General features: G+C 40.6%; 1 protein-coding gene across 8 annotated transcripts in view; it reads left to right on the top strand.

The window, feature by feature from the left end:
- Positions 1-12,357, top strand: part of nlgn1 (neuroligin 1) — a 304,475-nt gene that overhangs the window by 57,602 nt on the left and 234,516 nt on the right. Inside the window, exon 4 of one of the 8 annotated variants that reach the window (XM_076079316.1) lies at positions 8,568-8,574. The exons of the other annotated variants lie outside the window; for them this stretch is intronic. Within the exon in view, the coding sequence (XP_075935431.1) occupies positions 8,568-8,574 (7 nt within the window). The remainder of the gene's footprint in view (positions 1-8,567; positions 8,575-12,357) is intronic. 8 annotated transcript variants of the gene reach the window in all.

Genomic DNA, 12,357 nt, shown 5'->3' with positions numbered 1-12,357 from the left:
AAATATTTTCTAAATACCACCCCCCAGAGCCAAAGATCTGAAATGTTACATAAATGTCACAATGGGCGTTTATGTATAAATGTACTCGTCATTTGAAAATCAATCAACTTGGCCTTTTTTTTTGGCTTAGCAACAAAGATTATTTGCCTTATTCGCATTTCCACAACACATATCAAAAATATAGCTTTGCTGGTTAGGATTAACCAATAAATCGTTTTCATATTTGTTTTACAAGACAACAATGTGCAAACTGAATAAAAATAAATAAGACTGCCTCATCTGGAAGTCTTCTCAACAAGCTACTGTAGCTGTATAAAACTGAGCATCAGACTTATGTTGTAAACTTGAGAAAACATACACATAGTGCAAACAAAACCCCCAAAATACCCCGAAGGAAAACATCAGCACCATGTTTGAACCATTGTTATCAGTTCTTGTGTCTTTTCCGCATTTTTGGCAGTTTAGCATAGGCCAAATGACATTTGAGACAATTTCTTTCCTCAGTGAAGCACAGACGAACATCACATTCGTAGTTGCATTGACTTTGCAAAATTTGAAACGGCGACGCTCGTCACATTTCACAGGCCAGTAGCAACCTGGTCAGTGCGGACATCATCTAGAACTCCAACACAAACTCTCTTGGGCGGTGGTGGTAGAGAGGGGGCATTAAGTGTTGGGCGGCCCCTTTCTGACTGCAAAAGAATGAGGCTCGTCGCCACCTCTGCCTGGAAGCTCCTTTGTTTCGTTGGCTTTTGGACACCAAGTAGTTTACATAGATCAACCATGCATTAACAAGGCCTAACATGATGGTTTGCAGAACCAGTAGAGGTACCACTCCGCAACCTCATTTGGTACGTGTACCTTGTGACGCGATCATGAATGTGTTGTACACCTTCACAATGTATGGCCGATTGACCACAAATGCTTTGTCTGATTTGCTCCAGCGTCCAGCTTTGTCTTGAGGCTCAGCTGCACACTGGGATGAGATCAGGGTAACAGATTTGTTGTCGTACCACTTGACAATGACCATGCTTTCCTCGTTCTCCACCATGGCATCAACAGATCCTCTGCCTCTCTTTACAAGACTTTTCTCATCTTCAAGCTGACAACCAGCCAAGCGATTGATACGGAGTGTTCCTACAAACTAGATCTGTAGCTGAAGAAGCTTGAGCACCAGTGGCGCTGAGGACAAACAATTATCCTTTGTAGTTTTGGTTTGATGGGAGAGTTACCATAGGTTGACCACAACGTCACCCTCCACGCCAAGTAAGGTTTTTTTCCCAGTGCCACCTTCATAGACTGCAAATCACAGAGGATTCCTGAGGAAGAGAAGCTGCCCCAAATGTTTAATCCCCAAGGGTGTGGCTTGCCCTTCACATACTTCCTTATTGGGCTGTGTCCCTCTGAAGGAAACCATTTGCTCATCAATAGAGTTGTGCTCCTCTGGGGTGATAACCAGGCATTGTTTGTCAAACATATCAAGCCATGGACGGATTTTCCAACACTTATTCTCGACTTGCCTGCTAGGCAAATCAGTGCTGTCAGTGAAATGTACAAATAGCAGCAGGGTCTGAAAACGGCACACCTTGTGTCATTTTCCCAGTATGCACGATTTCCCAGCAGTTGGCAAAGACCCAATGCGCAGGTAGAGGCCAATCAGTATTTCCAGTTCTTTGACAGTGGTTAACATTGCTGTGTCGTACAAATTTGCCGTTATGAACTTTCTGAAATACTCCAAGGGAATATGAAATACGTCCGGATGTGTGACGCGCTCTCCTATTAAGGTGCATTCTGGGGCTTCAAAGGCTTTCTTTCTCCAAGAAAATAGTTTTTTTCCTTGGAATGTTCCTTGGACGGTTGTATTTTGCTGCTCGGGGTTCATGTTTTTTTGTTGTGGTACTCGCTCTCGTGAGGTTATCGTTGCCCACGTGTTCATGACGTCAGAGCAAGTCGGGATCAAGATCGGGACACAAATCGCCAGTGATCGATTCTGCGCAGGACTGGCTCATCTCGAACGAGCCTATTAACTCACTGTCACATGACCTCACCAGGATGTTCAGTATGTGTCACTTGGGGACTTCTCTACTTAAAATCAAGGATAAAGCTGTATATGGAACTTCCCAGGATATTTAAAGTGTCTGCGACAACTGTGTCACCGTGGGTTCTTATGGGTTAAGACTGAAATGCATTTCAACTTCTCGAAGGTCTTATTTTGTCTGTTTAATTAATACAGGCAGAGTTGGTAACACAATATGTGTCATATGCAAAACTCAATTGGGCTAGAGGTCCCTGAACAATTATTTTTCTGGTGTCATTTTTCTTACTCTGCCTATTTATAGTTTCAGATCTTTATTAGCATATGTTCAAAAACAGGCTGAGCTCTTTCCTTTATACTGGTCTTTGATTCAAGTCCCGTCTGCATTCGAAGGATCTGGTGTTGGCTGTGACCAGCTGGTGAGCCCTTCTGGTGTCGTTGAGCCGGGGAGGAGGGGTCAACTTTGTATGTTGTGTTTAGAAAGCACAACCGACTAATCCTCCTCATGCTGCCTTTCAAAGCAATAAAGGCAATAGATTAAATGAGTCTGTGTAATGTAAAAGGTGTCAGGAGAAGTCACATTACATCATCACCCAGCTCTTCTCTGCTTTGCTTTATGCTTCATGTATTGAGAGATGATATTTCACACAGGAGTTGGTGGAGAACAAAGAGATTTTTTTTTCTTTTTGGATTACGTCTGTTTTCGACATATCACAAATACTTTTGTAGTAAAACTCTGCGATGGTCCACAGAGGGAGGGCGTTGATCAATGTGTCCACACTGGACTTTAACTCAGGAGACTGCTCAGTGTCCCATGTGAAACCAAAAGTCAATGTTGACTTACTTTAATTTATGTTCATAACTTAAATAACTTATCAGATGTTCTTATATTAAGCTAAGTCACAATGTTTTACTGAATCTAACCAAGTAGATCTGTTGCATTTTTGTTCATGTTTAAAACTGCAGGAGGCAGGGTTTGAGGAATCACTGCTCCAGATGAATAATAATGCTGCTCTGTGTCTGCTGGATGTGTAAAGAATTTTCTAACAATTTTGTCAAGATATAAGTTGATAACGTGCCAATATTTCGTTTTCGTTAACGTGCCAATATTTCGTTTAAAGCTTAATGGCCCAAGTTGCCAAAAAAGTATTAGTTAATGCAGCTTCAAGTCCACCCGAAATCTTTTGAGTAGCAAAAGTTGTGTTCTCAAACCAAACTGGCCATTTCAAAAGAAGTAAACATTATATCTACATTATGATAAAGTAAACACCTATTTGTAGAATTTGCATTACATTTTAGTTACAATCTTAACTTCAATCAACTAAAATCGTTTAACTGCCACCTCCGACTGAAGTAAAACTCCCACTCAAACAGCATGTAGAGAAGTATCTCTTCCCCATCAGTCATGTGTTTCCATGTGTGTGCACGTGGCTCCGGTCACTTGAGACACTCGTAGCACCCTCATACAGTGGAGAGCGATCGAGCCGGAGAGTCAGTCGATGTGTAGTGCGGTGCATTCTGCAACGATTTCCTGCTGCTGTTTTAATGTATCTATAGGACAGGTCGATGAGCACGCCGGGAAGAATTCTATATTTCTGCCTGATGAACTACTAAATCATCTCGGGGATGGTCGACTGAGTGAGGAAAAATCCATATCCATTTTACCTTTTGTCTTTCATTGGCCACTGCCTCTCAGGTCATCAAAAATAGAAAGAGGAGAGAGTGAGAAAGTGTAGCTTCACCCGGAGAACAAGTGAGAGATGAAACAAGAGCATTTTTAGGGGCGACCGTGGCTCACTGGGTTAAGAGGGTTGTCTGGGAACCGGAAGGTCAACGGTTTGATCCTCGACTGGGACGTGTCACGTGTCGAAGTGTACCTGAGCAATACACTGAACCCCAGGCTCCCCGGGTGCCTGTCATTGGCAGCCCACTGCTCCCTATATACAGGGATGGGTCAAATGCAGAGACAAATTTCCCCCTTAAAGGGATCAATATAGTATAATAAAATAAAAATAAAAATTATATATTGAGCTCAATGCTCAGAATAGTCACAGGGCTTTAACTACTTAAACTATACCACATTTCCTTTTGTGACACTTGTAGAATATATGAGACCTGACCAACTTTCATCTTTCCATTTGACTAATCCTTAAGCACTTTAAACTTCATGTATCTACAGTTTTAAGACGCATCTCTTTTTAAATATTGTACTGTACTGTAGTCCTCCACATACTAGGAAGCAATACTGAAGCACAACTGAGCCACATCTTCTAAACTCTGTTCATTTTGTTTTTAGATTTAGTTTTAAGGCCGTTGCACACCGGGGGCATGACGAAGCAGCGACACCAAAATGTGAATTACTGGCCTGTGAATATTATTTGAACAATATATTCGTGTGCACCGGACCAACCATCTGGATCCTGTTGAATCCAGTGAACAGACAAAAACAACTTTGCAAGAACAACATACAAAAAACAATGACCAATTACAGTAAATTAAAATCACATTATAACAGTCATTATAATTAATTGTTTAAAAAAATGACGATGTATTTAAATTATTATTATTAGTATACACCATTGTAGAAAGTAATATCACTGAGTAACCATCAATTATGAAGTATTATGACACTTGACCTTATCAATGATTATACAATTCTTTATAATGTGTTATGATTATGAATATTTATAAGTGCTTATAGCTATACTTGTACAGTGCTATTAGCAGATTATAATGCATTATGTGTGTTGATGATATTATAGACATGGGCACAACGTGGGCACAACACTGCCAAGATGAAGATACCTAACAAACTGCTGGAGTTCAAATGTACTGTGTTTTGTAGCGCAGACATGCGCCTCTATGGACACACCTTTGCAGACATGCGCCTCTATGGACACGCCTTTGCAGACATGCGCCTCTACGGACGCGCCTTTACAGACATGCGCCTGTACGGACACGCCTTTGCAGACATGCGCCTCTACGGACGCACCTTTACAGACATGCGCCTGTACGGACACGCCTTTGCAGACATGCGCCTCTACGGACGCACCTTTACAGACATGCGCCTCTACGGACGCGCCTTTACAGACATGCGCCTCTACGGACACGCCTTTACATACATGCGCCTCTACGGACGCCCCTTTACAGACATACGCCTTTACAGACATGCGCCTCTACGGACACGCCTTTACAGACATGCATCTCTACAGACATGCGCCTCTACGGACGCGCCTTTACAGACATGCGCCTCTACGGACGCGCCTTTACATACATGCGCCTCTACGGACGCGCCTTTACAGACATGCGCCTCTACGGACACGCCTTTACAGACATGCGCCTCTACGGACACACCTTTACAGACATGCATCTCTACGGACACGCCTTTACAGACATGCATCTCTACGGACGCGCCTTTACAGACATGCGCCTCTACGGACGCGCCTTTACAGACATGCGCCTCTACGGACGCGCCTTTACATACATGCGCCTCTACGGACGCGCCTTTACAGACATGCACCTCTACGGACACGCCTTTACAGACATGCGCCTCTACGGACACGCCTTTACAGACATGCGCCTCTACGGACACACCTTTACAGACATGCATCTCTACGGACACGCCTTTACAGACATGCGCCTCTACGGACACGCCTTTACAGAGATGCGCCTCTACGGATACGCCTTTACAGACATGCATCTCTACGGACACGCCTTTACAGAAATGCGCCTCTACGGACACGCCTTTACAGAGATGCGCCTCTACGGACACGCCTTTACAGACATGTACCTCTACGGACACGCCTTTACAGACAAGCGCCTCTACGGACACGCCTTTACAGACAAGCGCCTCTACGGACACAATTTACAGACATGCGCCTCTACGGACACACCTTTACAGACATGGATCTCGTCTACACTCACATCATCAAACTGATGTTAATCATTCCCTCGGGTACAAGCAGAAGTGTGTCCAGGTGACCTTTCAAAAACATGATTAAACAAATAATGACTCAACATGGTTACGCTCTCTTTAACGATGTGGCATCGACTACCACATGTAATCTGGACTGGTTAGTAGAGCTGTGGGCATTTGAAAAACAAAGTACCCATAAATAACTCTCCAATCACAACCCAAAGGAACAGACAGGTGGAGGTAAGAAGAGAGGAGGAAACATGAAGCAGATGGAGGAGGACTGATTGGCTGTAAATACTTGTGCTTTATCTTTTGTCACTAATGAGGTTTGCTCAGGGTAATTTGCTTGCCTATTAAGCCACCATTTGGGAAATGGACGAGACCCTTGCATTTTGAAGACCCTCAGAAGAAGCAAGTGTTTTGCATGTACTAAAACCAACAAAAAGACATCCATTAAGTGAAGTACCGCCATTGTCTGCAGTAGCGACACTTTGTCTCTCTCTACTTCCAATAATCCTCTCTTGCTTCACTCTACCATGTCCTTGCCTTGTTCTTTTTCAGTCTCTTACCTCCATCGTCTTGCTACCTTCCTCTTCATCTTTTTTTTCCTCCCCACTTTCTTTATCATTCTGTCTCGCTTCTTCTCTGTCACTTTCTCACCTCTCACTCTTGGCTGCCTGTGCCAAAGATCTTTTTATCTGTCTCAGTAGAGTGTGTGTCCGGGGACCGTTCAGTGAATATATTGGTAAAGACAAGACAAACACCAATCTGCCTGGAAATGGAGCTGGCAGGGGAGACGGTGTCATATATATTGCACTGTTTTGTGCCGTTGTACTCTTCATGCTCTCGTTCTTACAGTTTTTCTATTTATCTTGACCTCACACGCATATATACATTGTGTTTGGGGATGTAAGTTGAATGTGACTGACCTGCCAGATCTCCCTGTTCCTGTCTTTTTATCTGTGATAATGATATCTGTCATTTAGGCTGATAGTATTTCAGCCTAAATGGCTGATAGTATTTCTAAATGGCTGATAGTATTTTCTCTCTGATAGTATTTCTCGCTGATAGTATTTCTCTCTCATTTATGTTACATTTACTGCCACTAATGCAGATTTGAAACCGTTTATATTAACTTTATTACGTTTCAGATACAAAGAAATGTATCTGAAATAAAAACGTCACCTGACGTCCCCAGAAGCAGTCCCACAATAAGTGGGTTGTATATGAATTACAGTCGTTACTTTTCCTGTATGAACCCTGAATGAGAACAGCCTGAGATTTCACAACCCAGCAGTATATGAAGGTCAACTTAGTTCCACTTTAACATTAAGATACAACATTTATACCTCAATAATGTAACACTGAAATCGTATTTTCTGATACAGTACATTACATGCTAATTAGGGTTGGGAATCACCAGAGGCCCTACAATATGATTTTATCACAATACTTTGATCACCATACAATGTTATTGCGAATTTGTAATATCCCCAGTATTGCAATATTGCAATTTATTACCTATTTTCAACTGAAAATTATGCATCCGTTTTATCTACTAAGATACATTTTCACTCAGTTCATCTCACGTCGGTCCATTTCTAAAATATGTATTATCATCATCATCAAATATTGACTTTATTTAAGTCAGCTACAGTGGTGATTTGCATATAAAAACAGAAATAAAATGATTAGGAAAGTACATTCATAATATCAGACCAGCGACTAGAAAGCATCTATGACGATCTCCACATCTCATAATGTTACTGAATATAGGCCGATGAAGATTGTCAGTAAAACTTAATTTCACTTTATGATGGTTAAACTTCATTAGTCCGTGGTTCACAGGATTTCCAGGTCATTTTATATCCAAAATACATCCTCACTGTTGACATCCTCACATCCTCACACTTTTTTGCGGGTAAAGGATGAAGTGTTCTGAAACGTTTACGACACAACTTCAGGTGAGTTGCACGAGTCTCTCAAACGAATATAAACACTTTCATACGCGTTACGTTACCTAACCACAGTTACGTCCAAATTTGTTAATCCCTAAATCTACAATTGCAATATTTAAAGTTTGTATCATAAAAGAATGATACTGGCATTTGTGTAATTATACAATATTGCCCCACAAATTATCCCCCACCCCTAATGTTGATGCTAAGAACTTTGTACTCAAAGTCCAACTGGCCATCCCTTTTGTAGTAAAAAATAATGTCTACATGTTTTTCACATGTCATGTTATTAGTTTTTTGTTACTTAAAGGAAGAAAAAAGGTATTTACTTAAAGGGTATTTTACAGATGAATTCATTTAAATGATCAAATTGTTGATGATCTTTTAATTAGCATCACTAGAAAGGTTCAACAACCCCATTTCACGCATGCCAACCAATGAACAATCAGCTCAGACAAACAGCATCTTGTCGAGGCTCTTTAGTGGCAGAAGGTTATAATTTACCACATTGGTCTGTAGAATAACTCATACAATCAGACAGTAAAAAAGTGAAGTTCTTTTTTCATTCAGCTGAACTAGTTGTGAGTTTTCCTCTTACATCAGTGGCATCCTCTGTCCCAATACTCGTCTTTTGCTGTTCCTCTGTTCTTGCTGAGAGATCGAAGGTGATTCATCTTACACTGCTGTGGTTCAGCAGTTATTTGACTGGCGGATCCTGTGGCAGGATGAGGGGAGAGAGGGAGGAAGAGTTGGGGTGAGAGGGCACGACATATTGACTTGACACGCTGTAATTGCAGTACTTACATGTTGCAGCAGCTTTGTTTGAATAATGATTGATTGGAATGTGGGAAGTCTTCTTCTCTCCAGGATTACATGTCACGTTAAATATCTGCACGCTTTATATGAACACCAAAAGATTCTGATAAGGATCATTCAAATAAGGATATCAGAAATCTGATTGTAATTTCAAAAACTGTCAATGTGTGATGTAAATTCACATGTATTATATTTTTATGTATTATTTAATCCTTCAAATGTAGTAAGGGATTGCTATGGAGGGGGTTATGTCTTTTTTTCTGTATTTTGCTGATTTTCTGGGGACAGCAGAGGAGCGTGTTTTATTATTTTTCTCATCCCAAGCAATAAATATGTGAAGTAGAGCAAGAGGCTGTTTTTCAATCCAGTGGATTCAACCTATAGTTGCAATTCCTGGCAAATAATCTTGAAACCCATTCTATTTTGAAAGTGTTATTTGATTGATTTGGGATTGTTGCCTGAAGTGGTGGTGCTCATTGAGCCGGGGATCAGTTTAAAAGGAGGAGGAGATCAATTAGCCGGGCCTTACTGCTGACGCTATTGACTGATATGCAAACAGAGGGCATTGATCGGGCTCTGGGCTGAGCTGTAGCGTTTTCTGCCCAAACCACTGGGATGAATAGCGTCGACCATTAGTCACAGAGAGGTGAGCCAGTGGCTGTCAGGAGGAGGAGGCAGGATTACACCGATTTATTGCTGCTGATATTTGTCTTGGATTAACTATGGGAGCAGTTCTTCTTGTGGCCCACCATCCAAGTATAAGCAGGCTCCTTGTTGACCACAGGTCGTTGGTGTTTTTTCATTGTCTCACACCAGACATGTAACTTGTAAAAACCTTCTGGGAGCTGCTAGGGAAATTCGAGCTGGGCATTCGTTTTTACATGGAAGTGGAAGAATGTAGGCTGCCAAGCCTTTGATGCGTGTCTGAGGATAGATGAGCAAGATTTGTCATTCAGCCAGTGCACCTATAATTACACAAAGGAATTACAGCGGCACTCTAAAATTGCCCACTGAATAATAAGCAGAATTGCGAACACTTGGATTCATTTCACAGGTGCTTCACACTTAACCAACAACTAATTGGGTGTGGAACACAGTTTTTTTTTCCTGAAGAAAAGCATTGACTTTGAACACATCAACTGAGATAAGATGTCTTAGAAAGAGTCCATGGGTGAGAGCTGAGAGGGAAGGACAACACTATCCCCATCACCCACTCCTGATGAAAGGCACCTACAGCCATTGGTCACCCAAATACTGTAAGTGTTTTCACCTCTTCTCAGGACGCAGTGGGCGCACAGTGTGTGGAGACATGACCCTCTCTCTCCTGTTAGCTTTGTTACACGTACCAGTATTATATACTGTATGCAGCTTCAGGGAAGTAACACATTGTGTCAGGATTTGTATCCCTGGTTAACATCACAAACAGTCTTCAGTTTATATGTTAGTGAAGACTGTTAGAGAGCACCGCCTCACATTGTTTCTCTTCTCTTTAGCCTTCAGTAGTCTGTAAACACTTCTGCCTGAATTCTCTAAAAATGTGTGTTTGTGCAGTTGATTTACCATTTTCCCATATTTTCCATGTGAATGCATCGTTGGCCGATGCCGAGTGTCCAGGGAGGAGTGACTGTGTGTAATCACATCAAGTGCATATTCTCATAAATGTTTTGTTTAGGTTTTTTTTAATAGCTATGATTTACCAAGATTATTCCCATAATCCCAAGAAATGAGGGGAAATGTCTATAGTGCATTACAAGCATACGTATAATGTGATAAATGTGGTTAATTATAGTGATAAGCAGCCATAAATATACATAATGCTTTCTAATATACATTATAAAGGATGTCATTTCATAGTTGTAACACATTGTAATCCTTTTATAGTGCTTTATATCCACTATAATGCATTATAATATCATCTTTTTATAATGCTTCATATTCACTTTCTATAAAGCATTATATTCAATGTTACAATGCAACATAAGGTTATTATAAGTAAAGTAGCAATTCATTTGAAATAATTGTGTGTTCTTGCTTACAATCCCAAAGATATTCTTACTTTAGTTAAAGTTAGTCATTTATAATCTCATAATGCATAATAACAGTGACTATAATGCATTGTGAAAAGATTATAATGCAACAGTGGGGATTGAAAAAGTGACCAGCAATTATAAAGTATTATGATACTTGACCTTATAAGTCATTTTAAAAGCCTTTATAATCTGTTATGATTATTGTTATAAAGCATTATAACAAAGGGGGGGGGGGTACAAGGAAGAAAAAAAAAAGGTTGGAAACAACTACGGAGCAAACTGTTCTACTGTTGTTATGGTTACCTGCAGTTGAGTATACTGTATGTTGCATGGTGATTGGTATCAGTGGTTCAACTGTTGACTGCAACATCTTTGAGATGTCCTGTTTGTTCTTTGGCTACAGTCTCAAGGCTAGTTTATCTACACCTGTATCTAATGTCAGTGCAGACCAGGGGTTTACCGATTTGATTATTTGTAATATGTAGTCTAACCTTATTGTCATAAGATTGTATTTATTGCAGCGCTGTAGTATGAGACTGCATTACATTCAAAGGTGTGGTTAAATTGAGTCAAGGTAAAATGTTGTCATGCTCATTTTTGAAGCTACTACACAGACGGAGGGATTTATCCTATTCTAACCACCAGTCTTCTGCTGAAACAGATTTACAAAGAGGAAATGATGAGCAGTAGCTTGACTAACCAACAAACACAACAGAGAACAATAAATCAACAATCAATCCCCCACACTGTGGCAGTGTAGATAATAAAAGCAGCCAAACTTAAAACAATGTCTAGTTTTGTGTTGGGCCTGTATACTTCTTGTCTTTTTGTCATAACAAAACAACATCTTCCTCTCTTTGACTTTAGCAATTCTAAAGCTCGATCTCCTCTCCACTTCTGCCTGCCTCATTATCCCCCTCCCTCCCTCCCTCTCTCCCTCCCTCTCTCCTAACCCTTCCTGTTTTAAAAATACAGGGAACAAGTGAGGAAGAAAAGGATGTAAAATGTTCCTCCAGGGTGTTTCCTGCTTTGCTTTGGTAATGTCTCCTGCTCCTGCTGTCAGGAAGTGAGTTTGGATAAGGGATGTTATGGCAAGGATTTTGTTTTTAATACTTTAAAGGATAAGACTAATGCAATATTCAATAGTTTTCTTTTTGTCAACAACTTTCCTGAAAAAAACCCAAACTAACAATATCTTAGTCCTTCTCTCAATTCTGTCAGACATTCTGTTGCTCTCATACCAACGCTCATTGGTTCATTTTAAAACCTTTAAAACCGGGTCATGGATAAATACTTTTATATTTTTAGAGGACAAATTTCCTAAAACAGCTTGGCACTGATGTTTTGTAGCAAATGTTACTCAAACAGGAAAACATTTCAGCTACTAATACATTTTTGGTATTCTATTGAGTATATCCAGCAGCAGGACAGTGTATGAGGGATTGACTCAAAATAAATTGCAGTGTGTGTTCATGATAATGACTTGACATACCATCCTGTGCAGCTGATGTGTTTTTAATAGTTTGTGAAAAACTATGGCGCTCTAAGTTACAGAATAACATCGATCAGGCTTTGGATACACAAACAATAGTTGTTAGGAAT

This window comes from Anarhichas minor, unplaced genomic scaffold (assembly GCF_050575085.1).
Source record: "Anarhichas minor isolate MPS153535 unplaced genomic scaffold, ASM5057508v1 ptg000071l, whole genome shotgun sequence".
NCBI classification, from domain to species: Eukaryota; Metazoa; Chordata; class Actinopteri; order Perciformes; family Anarhichadidae; genus Anarhichas; species Anarhichas minor.
This window is presented reverse-complemented; position numbering and strand designations above follow the sequence as displayed.